This window comes from Piliocolobus tephrosceles, chromosome 2 (genome assembly GCF_002776525.5).
Source record: "Piliocolobus tephrosceles isolate RC106 chromosome 2, ASM277652v3, whole genome shotgun sequence".
Classification (NCBI taxonomy): Eukaryota; Metazoa; Chordata; class Mammalia; order Primates; family Cercopithecidae; genus Piliocolobus; species Piliocolobus tephrosceles.
The window spans coordinates 13,225,963-13,246,714 of NC_045435.1; the positions used below are offsets into that span (position 1 = coordinate 13,225,963).

At 37.6% G+C, this 20,752-nt stretch overlaps 1 protein-coding gene across 8 annotated transcripts in view; it reads right to left on the reverse strand.

The window, feature by feature from the left end:
- NSUN3 (NOP2/Sun RNA methyltransferase 3) overlaps positions 1–20,752 on the reverse strand; it is a 115,109-nt gene that overhangs the window by 37,034 nt on the left and 57,323 nt on the right. For 5 of the 8 annotated variants that reach the window (XM_023216039.2, XM_023216036.2, XM_023216040.2 and 2 more), the window contains one exon: positions 12,435–13,016. The exons of 1 other annotated variant lie outside the window; for it this stretch is intronic. In XM_023216039.2, the coding sequence (XP_023071807.1) occupies positions 12,737–13,016 (280 nt within the window). In that variant the 3' untranslated portion in view covers positions 12,435–12,736. Of the gene's footprint in view, positions 1–6,510; positions 7,585–8,649; positions 13,017–20,752 lie in introns of those variants that run through there. 2 more of the 8 variants (XM_023216042.2, XM_023216037.3) reach the window with 2 other exon arrangements.

Consider the following 20,752-nt stretch of genomic DNA (forward strand, 5'->3'; position numbering starts at 1 on the left):
ACATAACAAGTTTAAGGATAAATATTGTGTAATAAAACTTTCTGTATGTCTATGGGCTTACATTGGTATGTCATCTTATAAACATGATTCAAATTCCCTAAAAAGTCTGGAAGCCACTGCCTTAGCTTTGACTATTCCTCTTGCCTATCACTTATCTCAGCTGGGCTCTTGTCAAAAGCTACATTAAGAATAATATCAGACTGAAGTCATTAGAGAGTGCTTGTAATGTATTTTGATTTGTTGATTAAAAGGAGACCTTCATGCTTTAGATTTCAGGCAGAGTGGAAAGGAAGTTGTTTTGTAATTAAGGAGGGTTTTATTTGCACAGAAAGGGGGAGTATCTCATTTCTGCAGAAGGGAATCGCAAGAAAGTGTGCAGGATGAAAAAAAAACATTTCCGTCTCTCTCTCTCTCTTTTTTTTCCTTGAGACTGGGTCTCATGCTTCGTTGCCTACCAGGCTAGTCTCAAAACTCCCGAGCTTAAGCGATCCTCCTGCCTCAATCCAAGTAGCTCGGATTAAAGGCATGAGCTCACGTCTGGCTTCAAAAACATTTATCATGAAGCGTGAGATCTATTTGATCTCTTCAAATGCATGAGTGCCTCCCTCACTCTTCTCTTAGGGTGTCCTGGTCACATAGTTGTCCCGGTGTAATTATTAATAGCTTGCTTTTCTACTCTCAAAAATGTCTTAGTTGGATGATAAATTACATGGTCCCCTTTTCATAGCAAGGAGCAAATGTCCCTGCCCTGGAAAGATATATTTGTAGGGAACGGCTATACCAAAAATATTGTCCTTTTATTTAAATTATAACTTCCCTGTGCTTTTCTTTCTCCTGGCAAATCTTCTAAGATATACTTGTCAGAGGAGATTCCTTGTTTTCCTACTTAGCAGTATCAATAAAGACCATAGCACCATTTCTCAAACGGAAGCTCAAGGACTTGGGGATTCTCAGATGGCTCTCTGCTAACTGAGCTCCCAGTGAGAACGTGAGTAACTGTATGTTTCATATTGAAGCTATTCTGAATTTTTAAAGATATAATATAGGTATATTCTGTATCATCTGGAGGGTCACTATGAGATTCTAGTGCTTAAGAAGGTGTTTATGTTATTATCAAGTTAACCCCAAGCAGTACTATTTTAATATTTGTGAAATAACTTGAAAACACCAAAGCTGTTTTTAATACATAAATTCTGTATTTATGGAAAGTTGGAGAGAAAACAGCCTCATAAGACACTACCAAAAAATCAAGGTTTTTTGGTAATTCAAACAGAGAAAATTGGTGGAAGAATTGAAAAATCATGTGATGCACAATAGCTAAGACACACTAAACACTAAAATCCTACAGCTTAATAGTAAGTACAGCGCTTTGATTTCATGAGGCAATATAGTTTGAACAGAACAGCATCATGTGAGGTATTAAATTAATGCTCTTTATTTTAATTTTAGTTTCCAATTGTTAACAATGTTTTAGAGGTTTGTGGATTTTTAAATTGTATAAAACTATACGTATATTTTTTACACTGTTACATTTGTTCGTTTAAAATAAATATTTTAATAAAACACTGGGGTCTTAGAGAATGTTTTCGCTCCTTTATTATACGTGGTATTTACATTACCAAACTTTGAGATGCAGAAGAGTGAAAAACACCATGCTTGGAAACAGACTGGTCTGCTGTGAAAGAGAAACAAACAACCACACTTTCTGTCATGTTGGCTTAATAGAAATGCCAGTTTAGCAAAATGAACGTATTGCCAAGAATGTGAACATAGCTAGTGGTATTCTTCAACGAGGTTCTTTCACCTGTTTCTCCCTTGTAATTCCCATCACCTTCTCATGCTTTATTTGCTCCTGTATTTATCACTCCTCTTAGATCTATTTTGGTTCTCCGCTATTTTTTTTTCTTTCTCCCTTGACTTTTGTGTACAGTTTTAATCCTTTGCCTCAGCTGCAGTTACAGGTCAGAGGACTTTTACAAAGAGAAGAGACACGATCAAATAAAACACCAGTCATGTAAATGCCTGGAATACAGTAATGGCTCAACATATATTCACTTTTCTTAGAGATAACCTATTTTTTACTTTAAAAATTAGACAGCCAAAGTTTAGAAAGTTTTAGGCCTATTTAATGTCACAAATTCAGTTAAAGGCAGAAGTAGTTCCAGACCACACTAATTTTTCACATTGAAAAAATACTCTGGAGTAACTGGTAAGATTATGAAGATTAAGATTTTTCTATCGTTTCTGTGCTACCTCAACAATCTATTTTTTGACTGTCCTTGATGTGAAGTACAACTTCTTTTTCTATTTTAAGATATTCTCATTTGCTGTTCTGCCCTTGGATATTCCTCGCAGGTTTGAAGCATCCTCTAGAAGACAATTAGGGATTTATCCATTGACATTCCAACCTTATTGTTGAGCCTATTTCATTTTGAAATTTTCCCACACTGTATGCATGCTTCAGCATGTTCGTAATGTAGTGGATTCTCTATTTAATTTACATCTCTCAGTTCAATGCACAAGGTTTTGAAAGTGGTTTGACTATTTCTTCAATTCACTGTGGAAAAACTAAGCATTGCAGCCTACAATACAGATACATTGTTACCAGATAGAAGTATGAGAACAAAAAGATAGTATTTTCAAATTTCTCGTTCACTGCAAAAATACCACCAGGTGCCCTAGTAGAATTAGCAAATTACTTAAAGGGTATCCTAAGCAATGAGCTGGAGTTGAGACACTTTAACCATTGTGATAATTAGGTTTCCTCAATAGGATTACTCCAATTTCTATGAAAAAAGTAAAAGAGAATGTAACTTGTGTGTGTGTGTGAAAGAGAGAGAGAGAGAGAGAGAGATCCAGCTTTCAAAGCAAGACAGCTTAGTATAATATAAGGGCTCAGACGTCATCATGTAGTTAAGTGGGAGTCACTGACATATTTTAATCACAGTAATGACATGATGGAATTTTGTTGTACGAAGAGCACTTTGGCAGCAATAGAGAGTGTAGACTGTGAGGTATGCGGCAGTAGGTAAGAAGATGAGTTTGGAAGAAAATTCAATAGCTCAGTGTTCTTAACTAAGGCAAATGTCAATGGTATTAAGAGAAAAATAATAAGAAAGACAGGTCTTGGTTATTATCTAGAGGTGAGAATGAGGAAAGGCAAAGAGAAAAATGGAACATTACTTCCAAGTTTCTAACTTAGAAGGCCGGCTGGTTGGTGGTGTTTCTAAATAAACTGAGGAGAAGAGGAGTGTGAGTCAAGAAAGTTACAGTCAAGGACATTCACTGTGATAGCCACAATTTTCTCAAGCAACGAGGAGGCAGAGGCATCTTCTAAAGAAAACAGGAGAGGGTTTATGTGGGAGAGACGTAGAGAATAGTCAAAGTTTCGAAAAGTCACTAATGAAAACAGAAAAGAAAGCCAGCCAAGGAACAGTCAAAGTTTTTGAGCAGTGTAAAAATCTTAGGTGAGCATGAATTTATGGTAAAATAAATCTGCACAGTTGTGTAAATTTGTAGTGACATCAATCTGCACTGTCTACTGTATGATTTTCTTTTTTTCCAAACAATGCTCAGCGATGTAGGATCTATCAGTAGAGGTATGGACTACGGACTGACACAGAATTGCAAGTTTCAATATCAAGTGCAATGGGAATGTAAGACAATGACGGAGATGAGAGCTCTGTGTTGTAAGTTCTAAGGCATTAACCTTAGGGTCCAGGATGAATAAAGAAAGAAAACCAGAAGGGAAAAGGATAGTCTTCAAGGGAATTAAGTTTTAAAAACTACAGGTATCAAGAAAACTGAATTGCAGTTTAATAAAAATGAGAGAATTATAAAGCTGGAAGAACGGGAGGTACTGAGATTAAATACTCTCAGGTGGAGAAATTTTAGATTTGTGTTGTTCAATATGGTAGCCAAGAGCCACAAGTGACTATTTACATTTACATTAATTAAAATTTAAAAATTCTTCTTCAGGGCTGGGCACTGTGGCTCATGCCTGTAATCCCAGCACTTTGGGAGGCCAAGGTGGGTGGATCACTTGAGGTCAGGAGTTCAAGATCAGCCTGGCCAACATGGTGAAACCCAGTCTCTACTAAAAATACAAAAATTAGCCGGGCTTGGTGGCAGGCGCCTGTAATCTCAGTTTCTTGGGAGGCTGAAGCAGAAGAATCTCTTGAACCTGGGAGGCAGAGGTTGCAGTGAGCTGAGATCTCACGACTGCACTCCAGACTGGGCAACAGAGTGAGACTCTGTCTCAAACAAATAAACAAAAAAATTGTTCCTCGGTCACGCTGGATTGCAGTGGCACATTCTCAGCTCACTGCAACCTCCACCTCCCGGGTTCAGGCAATCCTCCCAATTCAGCCTCCCAAGTAGCTGGGACTAGGGGCACGTGCCACCACTCCCAGCTAATTTTCTCTCTCTCTCTCTCTCTCTATATATATATATATAATATAATATTATATATATTATATATTTTATATATATATATATTTTTTAAAGATATGGGGTTTTGCCATGTTGCCCAGGCTGATCCCGAACTCCTGGGCTCAAATGATCTGCCCACCTCAGCCTCCCAAAGTGTTGGGATTACAGGTGTGAGCCACTACACCCAGCCACACTAGGCACATTTTAAGTGATGAATAGACACATATGGCTGGTACTGTCCATATGTGATAGAGCAGATAAAACAATGCAGAAAGATTCATTGGAGAGTGTGACTGTAGACAATGCCAGCTTCTAGAAAATGCTCAGGAGTGTCAGTTACTGAATGAAGAACATGGAGACAAAAGCTGTTGGAGAAGAGGCAATCAAGGAGCTAGGAAGGTAGGATATTGGATAGGTTTTCCACAGACATGATGAATTCAGCCAGGATGGTGGCAAAACTTCTGATGGGGAGACATGAACTAGATACTGTAGTCCTCAGTGGATGTATTAATAGAAGATGTGACCAGATAGATGAACACCTACACTCTGTTGGGAGTAGTAATATGCTTCCTGGTGGTGCATCGTGAACCCTTCATGCCTTACCACACTGTCCCTTGCTCTTGAAACATGCCTGACTGACTCAATCTAGGCTCTGACACAGATATCACTTAAACTTCTCGTGGTTCAAAAATCACCTTTTCTAAAATTGTATCAAATTGCTTCTGCCAACCCAATACTGTTGGGTGTAAGAAGAATCTATTGAATTAATTCTATATGGCCAAGTTGACTAGGTAGCTGAAAATAAAGCATTAATGGGCAGAGGTACAGCTTCATATAGAAGATTTACAGAGATTATCTTTACTATCACAAAGCAGTCTTTTAAGGAAGAAAGAACATAGGTCGTTTGATTTGTGTTATGTCTGCTGTAAACAATAGAGTAAAGAAGACATTTTAAAATTGTCCTGTAATTCAGTGCTAAGCTTTTTAAAAAATGGGTTATACTAAATCTAAGGAAGAAGAAATCTAAGAAAGATATAAGTGTGGTAGAGCTTATATCTCTTTAAAATTTAATTTGCTAACTCAAAGATTAACTTTGTGTTTATAAACACATTTATTACAATATAGGACTTAACCTGAAGCTTTTATGATCAATTTAAGATAAATGATTATCAGGTGAAAATGTGGTATAACTAGTTATCTTGGCTATTCACGACTAAAAATACCACACAAAACAATTTCCAGTGGCATCAGAGCTAGTTGTCATCATCATAACCTCCCTTCCCTTTTGAGAGTTGGCAGCTATAAGCTACGAGCCCACAGTCATCCTTCTCTAGTAACATTAATTCACAAGTCAACACAAGTTCTCCAGCTCTCTCCCCACTGCCCCTCACCCTAGCAATTACTGTAAATACCTTGACAAAAAAAGGTTTACCATTTTGAAAAGGTTGTTAACACTTTGTGTGGATAAAGAGGTGAAGAATCTTTCTCTCTGTAACTTAAAAATTGTAAGCTGGTATAAGCTCTGTCCCTCTCCTTTCCTTTCACCATTGCCAATCTCTCTGAACTTTGTCCATTCTTGTTAATATCTGCAATTCTATTTCCACCGGCTTTTAAGAACTAGAAGGAGCTGGATGCTATGCCTTTGTGTTTTATTTTTCAATGAACTATATACATTTTTAGTCTGTTGGTTCTGCTAGGTTTTATAGTTATTTGTGTGTAATAGGCTATTGCATAGCAATATGCAGTGGAAAATTCCTTTTGACAAGCCATAGCAAGCTTAGTTGAGTCATGACGTATACCATTAAATAGCTTCCAGTGGGGCAAACATCCTCTTTCCTACGGTAGCATATGCTTTCCCTGGGTTTCAACATGACAATATGTCCTCACGTGACTAAGGAAATTACTTTTTTCATTTGGGAAAAGTTTCAGAAAGGTATGTAGTTAATCTTTGAGTTAAATTAAATTTTAAAGAGATATAAGCTCTACCACACTTTCTTCCTCCTTAGATTTAGTATAACCCATTTTTTAAAAAGCTTAGCACTGAATTACAGGTCAATTTTAAAATGTCTTCTTTACTCTATTGTTTAATCATTCTGTAATGAGAATCCCGTATCAATTCTTTTAAAATTTTTGTTTTATTTTAAATATCACACAATAATATTAATAGAAATTCTTCTGTCAAGATAGTATTTCTGGTTCTCTCCCGTTGACTTTGCCTGAAGCCACTCCAAATTCTGACATTGCTCTTCGTGTTTTCAGGACAGATGCTGTTAGAGCTTTCAGCAAAAGTAGTAGATTATCAGCATACATTAGTTAACTTGTGAACCTCCATCTGAATATTCTTCAGCTACCAATGGGATCTGTGTGATTTTCTAGCTTCAACGTCAGTCTGAAGAGTAACATCAGAAAGGGGCATCAGCCTTACTTCCCTCCCCAGTGCAGCAATGAGGCAGGGAAAGGGAGATTGTAAACCGTTGATTCAAACCATATCAATGGATTGAAAATAAATTGTGCTATCTGCTCTATTTGTCCCCAAAGCCAAATTTACCTAACACATAATACAAGTAGTCTCATTCAATTGCATCAAATGACTTTTTGGCATCTAATAAAATTATTGCTATTGGTTCTAATTTTCTCTTTGTATTCCAGATGAGTTGAATTCATCTATGCAGATTATCTCCCAGGCAGAAAGGCTTCTTGGATACGGGTCTATTTGATTTGTGATTATTTGGTCACGTAGCCAGGTGTTCAGGTAGCTATTATTTTCTACCTACCCACATTGTATGAAAGAATATTTTTCACAATACTGCTAAGGGAGTAATATGCAATCTAAGTATAAGGTTATAGGAATATACATAATAAGGTAAAGAACTGCAGGACACTATGATTTCCAACCACAGATAATATCTGATGCTTAAAAAAATTCAGTACAAACCATTTCAATGCATTACATTTACTCACAGTCTATTTCTGAAACTAGTGGCTGTTGAGCGTGCGGATGGCAGGGAGAAGTTAATGTGTTGTTAAGCAACCTAAATTTTTATAAAGCTATGTTGAAAGTAACTCAATGTCACAGAAACTAGTATCAATTACTCTTTGCTTTACAACTGACACTGTAAGTCTGCTCCAAATTTCCATTCTTCAGCTCAGCATCTGCAAAGAAAAGGCAGGCAGAGAATATCCTCCACTGGAGATTTCCGGGTATCAAAATCACAAGACACACTTCTTTAAGACTATGGCCTGAAACAGTTCAAACGTTGTTTTTTCCCCAAGTATTGATTAATCCTTTCATTCCCTGGGAATAGGGTATTACCCAAAATGAGGAAACTGAATAATGGAATATAGGGGTAAAGTCAGTTAGTAATCTTGAGGGTTCAAATAACCTACACTCTGTGAGACAGCATAGTGTTGGGAAAAGGGCCTGGGTGTTGGAATCGGTTTTGATCATGGTTCTACCCTTTAACTATGACATATGAAGTTTAATGATTTATAATTAGCCGAAGAGAAGAGAAGGTGAGGGAAAACATGCATCTTTTTTTACAAATAATAATGCATGAGGTCGAGCACAATGGCTCACACGTGTAATACCACTACTTTGGGAGGCTGAAGTAGGAGGATCGCTTGAGGCCAGGGGTTTGAAACCAGCCTGGTGAGGTCATATCTCTACAATAATAATAATAAAATTAGCCAGGCATGATAGTGTGGACCTGTAGTCCAGGCTACTTAGGAGACTAAGGCAAAAAGGGAACTTGAGCCCAGGAAGTTGAGGCTGCGGCGAGCCATGATGACACCACTGCACTCTAGTTGGGTTGGGGGCAGTGGGAGGAACTAAATTCCATTGGATCCAAAGTGAAAAAAAAAAGGGTTTAAATGAAAATGAAACTCTTCTGGCTTTGCAGGACTGGCCTGGCACCTGACCAGGAAAGGTTAAAAAAGGTCAAACCAGCCTCCCACTGCATGGCCAGGAAGTGGTTTGTGGAGAAATGGGTTTGGAAGATTTATCTGGTAAGTTCTCAATCATTCAGCTGTGGCCAAACTGAAAGCCTGTGAGCTGTACCCCTGACACCCAGAGTGCGGAAGCCCCAGAGGGTGAAATCCTCCAGAAAATTCATGTTCTCCCCCGGGATGGGGATGAGGAGGCCATGTAGAAAGATGTTCTGAGAAACCAGTGATCTAAGAAAGTAACATGTTACTAGACCATGTTTTTTCTAGTTTTAGAACATTTTATATAACTCAGAAAACAGTGTTTGTATAAAAATTCACACAAAGTTCCTAGAGAGCATACAATTTCCAAAAATGTCCTGGGTTTTTGTTACATTCAGTTTTCTAAGGATGCATTCCAATCAATGGAAAAATGCAGACATTATGCAAGATTTCATTATCTTTGGTAAAACTATTCTAATCATTTTGTCTCTTCACAGTATTAACTCTGATAACCACTTTGTGCAGGGTCTGCTATTACTAGGATGTCAGAAAAACGTGAAAGCTGGATCTACGAGAGGCAAGTATTTCCAAACAGCAGTAATAGCTCCTTGGCCCCCACCCCACTTCATATATCTATACAGTCTGTCTTCATATATCTATACAGTCTATTGGCTGTACCCTTTACTTACCAGTGTAGCGTTGGCAAACTGCAAACAGAGCTGAGCTTTGGTTTTCTCATTCACAAAAGGGGGTTATAATATTTATTCCTGAGTTTGTTTTAAACATCAATAAAGACAACATATACAGAGGGCGTAGTGGCTCATGCCTGTAATCCCAGCACTTTGGGAGGCCAAGGTAGGTGGATCACAAGGTCAGGAGTTCAAGACCAACCTGGCCAACATGGTGAAACCCCATCTCTACTAAAAGTACAAAAAAAATTAGCCAGGCGTGGTGGCGGGTGCCTGCAATCTCAGCTACTTGGGAGGCTGAGGCAGAAAATTGCTTGAACCTGGGAGACAGAGGTTGCAGTGAGCTGAGATCACACCACTGCCCTCCATCCAGCCTGTGTGACAGAGTGAGACTCTGCCTCAAAAAAAAAAAAAAAAAAAGACAACATATATAAACAATTTATAGAATGCTCAGTAAATGTTATCTATTTCATTATAATTATTATGGTTTTTTATCTTGTCATTTAAAAAAATAATTTCAACTTTTTAGATTCAGGGGATACATGAACAGGCAGGCATGTTACATGGGTATAATGGATGATGCTGAGGTTTGGGGTACAGATGATCCTGTCACCCAGGTAGGGAGTGCAGTACCCAATAGGTAGTTTTTCAGCCCACACCTCCCTCCTTCCCTCCCCACTCTAGCATCACCAGTGTCTACTGTTCCCTTCTTTATGTCCATGTATACTCGATGTTTAGCTCCCATTTATAAGTGAGAACATGTATTAATATTTAGTTTTCTGTTCCTGAATTTGCTTAGGATAAAAGCATCCAGCTGCATCCATGTTGTTGCAGAAGACATGATTTCATTCTTTTTTATCACTGTGTAATATTACATGGGGTATATGTACCACATTTCCTTTATTCAATTCACTGTTGATGGGCAGTTAGGGTGATTCCATATCTTTGCTATTGTGAATATTACTGTGATGAACACACAAGCGTATATATCTTTTTTTGGTAGGACAATTTATTTTCCTGTGGGTATACACTCACTAATGGGATTGCTCGGTCAAATGTCAATTCTGTTTTAAGTTCTTTGAGAAATCTCCAAACTGCTTTCCATAGAGGCTGAAGTAATTTACATTTCCACCAACACTGTATAAGCAGGTTCTTTTCTCCACAGCCTCACCAGCATCTGTTATTTTTTTTTATTTTATTGACTTTTTAATAATAGCCATTCTGACTGGCGTAAAATATTATCTCAGTGTGTTTTGATTTGCATTTCTCTGATGATTAGTGATGAAGAGCACTTTTTCAAATGTTTGTTGGCCATTTGGATGTCTTCTTTTGAGAAATGTCTGTTCATGTCCTTTGCTCAGTTTTTAATAAGGTTATTTGTTTTTTGCTTGCTGATTTAAGTTCCTTATAGATTCTGGATATTAGACCGTTGGCAGATGCATAATTTGCAAATATTTCTCCCATCCTGTAAGTTGTCTGTTACTCTGTTGATAGTTTCTTTTGCTGTATAGAAGCTCTTTAGTTTAATTAGATCCCACTTGTCAATTTTTGGTTTTGGTGCAATTGCTTTAAGTAACAAAATTATATATATACACACACAAACATAGACGCATGCATTTTTCAGTAATCACAGGAAGGTATAATTCAATAGCACACCAAGTATTCAGATTAAGCTTCATCGCATTATACTGGGTATACTGGGAAAATAATGACATCCAACAAAGTACAGTGTGCAGATTTACTCTGTGATTAACCTACACAAAAGAAACCTATTTTTAAAACCTATCGTGTCTGAAGATAAAAAAACAAATAATGACAACTTAAAAAAGAAAACATCATTTCCACCATCATTGCCCTTCTGTATTTCCCCAATATGCTTGTTCAAGGGTTCTAGCTTTACTTTATTTCTATTTAATTATTATTATTATTATTTGCTACAGAGTTTCACTCTTGTCGCCCAGGCTGGAGTGCAATGGTGAGATCTTGGCTCACTGCAACCTCTGCCTCCTGGGTTCAAGTGATTCTCCTGCCTCGGCCTCCTAAGTAGCTGAGATTACAGGTGCCCGCCTGTAATTAGCCACCATTCCTGGCTAATTTTTTTGTATTTTTAGTAGAGTCGGGGTTTTACCATGTTGGGCAGGCTAGTCTCGAACTTCTGACCTCAGGAGATCCCCCTGCCTAGGCCTGACAAAGTGCTCGGATTACAGGTGTACGCAACCGTGCCTGGCCTTTAGCTTTACTTTAAACATATCAGTTGGATAAAGAAAAACAAATGATTAACACATTTAAGGTACAGAAAAAAAAATTCTTCCTGAGACTTTCTGATGATATGAACTCGGTTACATATGCTTGCAAAACAAAAAATATTAATAAGCAAATAGTCTCTAGTTTAAATGCACAGAATGTAATGAACAATTCAAAAGTATTCAGCTTTAGCAGAATTTTGTATTTCTATAATCAGATGAAGTTTTTTTTTTTTTTATTCTTTTTAAAAAAAGACCAGTTTCCAAAGAGATGCTATCTTTTGAGATGTGCTGCATAATTTTTCTTAATAGTTGGAAAAATATGTTTGGACTCTAAGTGAAGTAATTTCTGGAGAAAACGTGTGATTCTAACCAAAGCTAAAACCCTAAGTACATAGAAAGAAATGTATACAGTATTCCCAGGATTTATGTAAACATAGAGAGCCACTTAGTAAATGGCAATGGGTTCTGGTAATCACATAATCCACTCTCATTAGGCATCTCCCTCTTATGCATTAATATGTGACATCATATTCTCATAGAACATTTTATAACAAAGTGAAATAAAAAGCCCTTCCAGATTGTGAATGTAAGATAATCAGATTCTGTAGTGCTCATTATGACTGCAATTATGTAACAAAAGCCTCCAAATATAGCTCAGTTATTGCAGTTATTAATCATTCTGGTTTTGTCTCAAGCACTTGCTTTATAGCCTGCTGGATAGACTCCATAATTCTATAAGCTGAATGTCGAAAGTCAAACATGTGCATGTGAATCTGCTGTTTTAAAGGCCTTTCAACATAATTTACCCTTTCAATTTGTATTTGCGAATGCAAAAAAAGTGGGGGAAATAAAGCTGGTGTCAATAGAGTCACTGACCTTTGCAGTAAACATAAGATAGTCTTTAACAGAAAACAACTTTGCAAATAAAAAACCTATTTTGCTAGAATTAGAAATAGTGCTGCTTAAAAAGTTAGTCTCAGAATACCAATCAGTTCTGAGACAATCAGTTACAAAAGTGGGGGGGGGGGGGACCTTGAACAAATCTGTACATTTGATACGGGGGAAAATGGTCAGAGCGCTGGCAAGTGTGCATTTTTGAAGGTTCAAAGAACTATCGTAGAGAGAATACAGATCTAAACATGTCATGCATAAAACCACATATTCTGATTAATTTAACTATAAAATGCCAAGCGAAGACAGCAGATTTATTATATAGAACAAACACCATCTGCACCACCTTAAATCATTGCTGCAGATATATTTCTAGGAAAAAAATACACCTGAACGATTCTCAAGCCAAGATTCTAAGACGCTAAAGTATTAACTAAAAAGGATTCCAAACAGACCCAGAGAAAGTTACTGCATAATTATTTAAATATTTATTTAAATGTACTGAGGTCAGAAAAATAAATATAATGACACATAAACACGGTTTACAAATTCATGTCACCATTTTCCTGTGCTCCACGATTTCTTCAATTTGGCTACATACATTGGGCCCCAGGCTTTGCCCTTATCTGGAATCACTAAGAGCCCACATTCCTGGCCAGTGGGAGCAAATGTGAAGTTGTGGGAGCAAGTCCTTGCTATTCCTTTAATGTCCATAGGCATGATGTTACTGTGGGAGTTTAAAATTTCACTGATCACATCTTGATTTTCTGCCTTAGAAAGTGTGCATGTAGAGTATACAAGTATCCCTCCAGGACGTAAGGCCTTAATTGCAGACCTGTGTACAATCCGAAAAATGTGAAAGATCAGTTAAGTATATTAGAAAGAAACCTGGGGGTCTGAGAGAAAAGATTACATAGTTAAAACTAAGTAACTTTACTCTGACTTACACTGCAATTACTTTGGATGTTTTCTAGTCTTTTTTCTAGTCTTTTTTTTTTTTTTTTTTTTGAGACCGAGTCGAACTTTGTCACTCAGGCTGGAGTGCAGTGGCACGATCTTGACTCATTGTAATGACTGCCTCCCAGGTTCAAGAGATTCTCCTGCCTCAGCCTCCCAAGTAGCTGGGATTACAGGTGGCCACCACCATGCCCAGCTAATTTTTGTATTTTTTGTAGAGACAGGGTTTCACCATGTTGGTCAGGCTGGTTTTGAACTCCTGATCTCAAGTGATCGCCCGCTTTGGTCTCCGAAAGTGTTGGGTGTTACAGGCGTGAGTCACTGTGCCCAACCTCTGATCTTACACCTATTTCCTTCTAACTTATCACTGGATGACTTGGAAAATGATAATCAGACCAATCAACACGGAAAAGATAGAGTAGGTTAGACTGGTTGATTGTTTTGTTATTCAAAAAGTAGGAAAATGAGGGTAGAGAACAGAATAATGAGTTTGTCTTTAAATCGATGGGAGTATAAGTAAAAACAAAGCATACATACAAAAGCATACATAAGAAGTCATTGATTCCATACTTCCATATATTGCAATTTGGGCAACCAGATAAAAAGTTGGAAGGTTTTTATCTAAGAAAACTGAATAAACTATTTGGGAAGACTTCTAAGGCAGCCACTGTGAGTTTTAGAACCCAAATCAAAGATCTCTGCATTCTACCATGAAGAGAGCCTCCAGAGTAACAGTCAGCTCTTCAGAAAGTTTTATCACCAGATAATAGGTCTCGTCCTTAAAATACACCTCTAGGCCTTTTATTGTCTCATTATTAAATAAAAAGGCATAACCAAAGATTGCTAGATAATTAAGGATCAGAAATGCTTAAGCAATATGTAAGAGAAAGAACAAAATAAACAATAATGACACAGGAAGAAACAAAAAATTCAGGGAACAAAAGAGAAATATGATCTATTAAAAGCAGATATATCAGCAAAGATACAATATCCATAAAACAATAACAGAATGCCATGAAAAAGAATCAAGAAGAGAGTTCTCAGAAACTAAATATATGGTTACCAAAATAAAGAATATTCTGTAGAAGTATTTGGAAGTTAAGATTGAAGAAATCTCTCCAGAAAAAGAACAGTAACAGACTGACTGAAAATGAGACAAGGTGGATCAATTACATAGGTTCAAAATCCAACGAATAGGATTACTAGAAAGATAACATATTCATTATTGTTTATTGACCATCTATTATATGCTGAGCATTGTTCTAGGTAGTAAGTATATCTCAATAGACAGAACAACAGTAAAAAATCTTTCACCTCATGAAACTTACATTCTAGCTGGGGGAGACAGAATATAAAAAATTAAGTATGTTTTGAATTAAACTGTGTCTCTGCAAAATTCCTTTGTTGAAGTCCTAACCCCTAGTGCCTTAGAAGGTGACTATATTTACAGACAGGGTCTATAAAGAAGTAATTAAGTTAAAAGTAGTTCATTAAAGTGGGCCCTAATGGAATATGACTGGGATCCTTCAAGAAGAGGACATTTGGTCACAGAATGACAGAGAAGGACTATATAAAGAAGACACAGGGAGAAGACAGCCATCTACCAGCCATGAAGAAAACCTCAGACGAAACAAATCTTGCTGATGTCTTCATCTCAAACTTCTGGCATCCAAAACTGTGATAAAATAAACTTCTAGGCCAGGTGCGGTGGCTCACGCCTGTAATCGTAGCACTTTGGGAGGCTGAGGCAGGTGGATCACCTGAGGTCAGGAGTTCGAGACCAGCCTGGACAACATGGCGAAAGCAGCCAGGTGTGGTAGTGGATGACTGTAATCCCACCTACTTGGGAGGATGAGATAGGAGAATCACGTGAACCCAGGAGGCAGAGGTTACAGCGAGCCGAGATGGTAACAGTTCACTCCAGCCTGGGTGAAAGAGCGAGACTCCATCTCAAAAAAAAAAGAAAAGAAAAGAAAAGAAAAAAATACATAAAATAGAAAATAAACTTCTATTGTTTAAGCCACACAGTCTGTGGTATTTTGCTATGGCAACTCTAGCAAACTAATATAAATATATACACACATACATAAACATACACATATACAAAGATAAACATATACACATATACATACATACACACGTGTGTAAGGGTTTGCACATTTTTTTTACTTAGTATGCAATTTAGTGATAGATAACTATGAAGAAAATAAAAGCAGGATAAAAGAATTAGGGGTGCTTGGATGAGAGGAATTACAATTTTAAATGGGACAGTTAGAACAGGTTGCCATTTTAGAAAGTGACATTTGAACAAAGTTCTGAGGAGGTAAGGGGGTGAGCCACGCAGATATCTGAGAGAAGAACTTTCCATATCAAAGGAAGAGCCAGTGAAAAGACCTTCAGGCATGTTCAAGGAAAGAGGACGTCAGGCCGAGACGGGCGGATCACGAGGTCAGGAGATCGAGACCATCCTGGCTAACACGGTGAAACCCCCTCTCAACTAAAAAAAAAAAATACAAAAAAAAAAAACTAGCCGGGCGTGGTGGTGGGCACCTGTAGTCCCAGCTACTTGGGAGGCTGAGGCAGGAGAATGGCGTGAACCCGGGAGGCGGAGCTTGCAGTTCCGTCTCAAAAAAAAAAAAAAAGAGGATGTCAGTGTGGCTGGAGCAAGGTGAGCCAGGGGTGGTAATCTGAGATGAGATTACAGAGTTAAGAGGAGGGGATGGAGAGGGTCTTGATGAAAACTGTCAAAACTTCACCTTTATAATGAATAAAAAAACCCACACTCACATACATCTTTGTTAAATTTTTGAATTTCAAGAACAAAGAGAAGGTGTTTAATGCCTCCAAAGAGAACAACAGGTCACCTGTTAAGAGCCCAGGACTCAGACTGGCATCAGTGGAGAAACACATTCCAAATCCTAGGAAACAGCAATTTAAAGTGAATCCTATTTGCAGCCAACTCATAAAATAAATATGTAGCAACAATACAGAAACTTGCAGATATCTGATGACTCAGAAATTTTAATTCTAGCAAAATGAGGAGATAAAGCAAGAAAGAGGAGAAATGTAATTCAGAAAAGAGTGGACGCAACACAGAGGAGCAGCGAGGGGAGTGGAGCCTCGGAGTAAGAGCTGTGTGGGAGTCTGGAAAAACAGGGAGCTCTCCAGGAGGAAGGGAGAAGGGAGAGAAGAAAAAGATGAAATTACTGAAAACTGAGAAAAACTTGAAGATTTAGTATATATAATTGGGAGGGAAAGGGAGACATCAATTTTCTCATCTATTTGATTCTAGAAAAAATGTTTCAGTAGTATTCTGCTCATGAGATCAAACCAAGAGAGAAGGAATTTTAATTCCAACATATTATTCCATTATGCAGTATACAATATTTACAGAATTAAACAATATATACCATATATGGGTCTTTTCAATGTTCAGAATTACTGCAAAGACCAATCTTAGTAATGTTACAGAATAGATTTTCAGGTCTCAGAAGGAATATGATCAACCTTGACAATATGAAAGCACAGCTGTAAGATACTGAGAAGTAGAAGGGAGGGAGAAATGGAAGGCAGGGTGGGTGTGTAAGTGTTCTTATTTTATAAAAAGAAAAGCCAAAAGATATTTGCCTGTAATTATTACTTTTTAAAGAATAAAGATAAAGAAAAAAAGATAATAAAGGTGTGATGTGTATTTAAGAGAACTTTCCCCCACTAATAGAATAAGAAATGTAGGTCTAAGTGTATGGTACGAAGTTTCAGAGCCAACAGGGAGAAACTGAGTACAGTGTGAGATTGCAGGGTGCAGGGTAGTGTGAGGAGGGAAGGGTGGTATAAGTGACATAAATCCTTGCGATAGGGCAGTAGTTAATGTCTAATTTTTTGATAATTTTAGAAAATGAATAAACATATTATTTAGAGATTTGGGGGTGACCTGAAAAATGAATTAGGAACAGAAATCATCAGAAGTAATTGCCTCTGAGGAGTAAGACTGGAGGAAGAGAGGAAGGAGTTGCAGGGGAACATTCCTTTTCACTAGGAGCCCATTTGTAGTTTAATTTTTTACCCATCTGATTTATTTCTGTAATACAAATTAAAGTGGAGATTTGACAAAAGAATAAATATCAGAGCTTTTGCCATGGAGGTCACTTATATGTTTTTTTGTTTTTGTTTTTGTTTTTTGAGATGGAGTCTCGCTCTTGTTGCCAAGGCTGGAGTGCAGTGGTGCGATCTTGGCTCACTACAACCTCTGCCTCTCCAGTTCAAGCGATCCTCCTGCCTCAGCCTCCTGAGTAGCTGGGATTACAGGCACCCGCCACCACGCCCAGCTAATTTTTGTACTTTTAGTAGAGATGGGGTTTCACCATGTTGGCCAGGCTGGTCTCGAACTTCTGACCTCAGGTGATCTGCCTGCCTTGGCCTCCCAAAGTGCTGGGACTACAGGCGTGAGCCATCACACCTGGCCAGTTATATGTATTTTTAAAAATTTTGACTGTTAAGGGATAACTTCTCTAGAAAAGGTATTCCCTGAGGTTCCAGACAACTAAAATTTTATGGTATCCAGGACTTCTATACCTCTCATGTATTCATTTATTGATTAAAGAGATATTTGGGGGGTTCCTACGACTGAGGGTCTTCTCACACTTCGGTGCTTGTTATTAGTCTCTAAAAAACTTTTTCTATGTTTCTTCTCCTTATGATTCACTGCCCTCTGAATATTCCCCATGGAAACAAAAAAGGCTCCTATCTAGATGCTGGAGATGTGAACTGCTAAAGGGACAATAAATATCCTGTGGTAGGAAGAATGATAACCCCCCCTCAAAGACATCCACATCCTAATCCCCAGAACCTGTAAACAAGCCATTTTACATGGCAAAAGGCTATGTGCAGATGTGACTAAATTAAGGATCCCGAAATGAAGAGAATATCCGGGATTATCCGAGTGGGCCCGATGTAATCACAAAGGTCCTTATCATTGAAAGAGGGAGGCAGAGAAGATGTGACTACCGAAGTCCAGGTTGAACTGACAGGATTGCTGGCCTAGCGCAAAGAGCCCAGGTATGTGGGCTGCTTCTGAAGGCTGGAAAAGGTAAGCAAACAGATTTCCCCTTAGCACCTCCAGGAGGAACACATCTCTGTCAGCACCTTGGTATTAGTCCCACATGGCTCATTCTGGACTTCTGACCTCCAGAAGCACAAAGGTAACACATCTGTGCTATTTTAAGCCACTATATGTGTGGTAAATTGTTACAGCAGCAATAGGAAACAAGTAATACACATCTAATGATGGCGTTGTTTTCTTTTTTTTTGTTTCTACAGCAACACACTAAGGCAAAGGCCAATTTGCTAAGTAAAGTTGTAACTACACTCATTTTGGATCATTTTCTACTAATTATAGCAATACGTATAAGACTTTCTTTAAAAATGTTAGATTATTAAAAGGGTATAACCACTATGGAAAACAATATGACGGCTCCTCAAAAACTTGAAAATAAAGTTATTATGTGCTCCAGCAATTCTACTTCTGGGTATATTCCCAAAACAAAGGAAAGCAGGGTCTTAAAGAGATATTTGCACCCATGTTCAAAGCAGCATTATTCACAATGGCCAAAAGATAGAAGCAACCCAAGTGTCCATCAGTGGATTAACTGCCAAGCAAAATGTGTAGACAGATACATAGATATGATGAAATATTATTCAGCATTAAGAAGGAAGAAAACTCTGACAGATGCTATAACATGGGTTAACCCTGAGAACACTATGCTAAGTGAAATAAGCCAGTCACAATAAATAAATATCACATGATTCCACTTATATGAGGTATCTACAATAGTCAAATTCATAGAGACAGAAAGTAGAATGGTGGTTGCCAGGGGCTAAGTGAAGGGAATGAAGAGTTAGTGCTTAATGGATATCGACTTTCAGTTTTGAAAGATGAAAACAGTTCCGGAGATTGTAGCGTGACAGTGTGAATGCACTTAACACTACTGAACTGTACACTCACAAATGGTTAAGACAGCACATTTTATGTTATGTATTTTACAACAATTAAAAATAAATATACAATAAAAATGTCAGATTATTATGGATATAGGCAGTATTTGAATTCAGATATTTCCAACCTCCCATTAAAACGACTATTTTGGTCTTAGTTCCACCATTAGCAAAGCCAATGCTTAATCAAGTAAGTATGATTCTTTCTCATTAAAGCTATACAGAAGTACATAGAAGCCTCATAATTTACAAACAATATGTTCCTGGCTTAACGCAAATTTAAATTAATTTCTATAATGTTGCCAATGTTGACTGATTCTTCTGCTTAGCTTTCTTTTCGACATTCATAATTTATCTTTCTAAAATTAGGTTGGTGTAACTTAACTGCCTGCATTACTTTCTAAGTGAGAAAATTGTATGTGGTAACACAAAGGCTTTTTAAAACAAATTGGGTTAATCTCAAAGCCATAAGGCAAATGTTAGGGATTCCTGTCAAATGGTCTTACTGTTTTGCTACTGCTGCTTGTTGTTTAAATATTATTGTAATCCTTTTGCTTTCAGTAGTCATGTATCTTAAAACTATCAGAAATTTGTATTCAAAGATAAAGGAAGGCAGGCAATCCATAAGAACTCACTCCCAGGGTTTATAGCTAAGATTTTTCTACTCTGAGAATTATCTTATGCTATAGATCAGGGTCCCCAATCCCTGTGCCTACAGATAATTCCCAGTCTGTGACCTATTAGGAACCCAGCTGCACAGCAGGAGGTGAGTGTGGGTGAGCGGGAATTACCGCCTGAGCTCCGGAATCTAACTAAGGCCTGATGATCTGAGGTGGAACAGTTTAATCCTGAAACCACCTCCCTGTTCCTCTGCCCCAGAGACATAAATGCCATTTTTCTCATGAACTGAACCAGACCATGTTGTGGCCTCCCGCTGCTTCTGCAGAAAGTATGGAACTATCTCTATAGTTACAGTTTATCATTACACATTACAGTTTCTGTTAAGGCTAGAACATACATCAACTTTATAATCAGACAAATTCAATGATTTGAAAAGCAATATTTCTGGTCTTTGTTTTCCAATCAAAATTAAAAGATGTATTTTACAATATACTAAGCAAAAATTAACACGCTCCTAAAATGTAAGTACCTTAAATATACAGGGCCCTGTCCATTAAAATAATGTCTGGGATAAATCATCTGCTTCCATAACAATTTACACACATTTTGAAGTAGTGTACAAGAAACAAGTAATTATTATCACAGGTTTCATCCAAATCATAAACAGAGGACTGTGTATGTATTTTTACAACAGTTAGATGGTAGGATGTGAGAAGGGCTGTTTGGGGGAGAAAAATGATTCACTCAACACAAAAGAAAGATATTGCTTAATAGGTCTTAACAAGCCCACTAACAAATTTTAAATTCTGGAGGTGGCAAAACATTTAGAAACTAGAAAGACTTGAATAATACTAATAAACTTTGGCAAAGCTGTGGTACTGACCACATAAAAAGTCAGGATTAGAGAATAAAGAAGAAAAAAAAAAGACAGGTTGGGTTTGGGATCTGGTAAAAGGCAAAAGGGTTCTCTATGCTTGTGTAAATGTCTTTAGCATGTAAGTT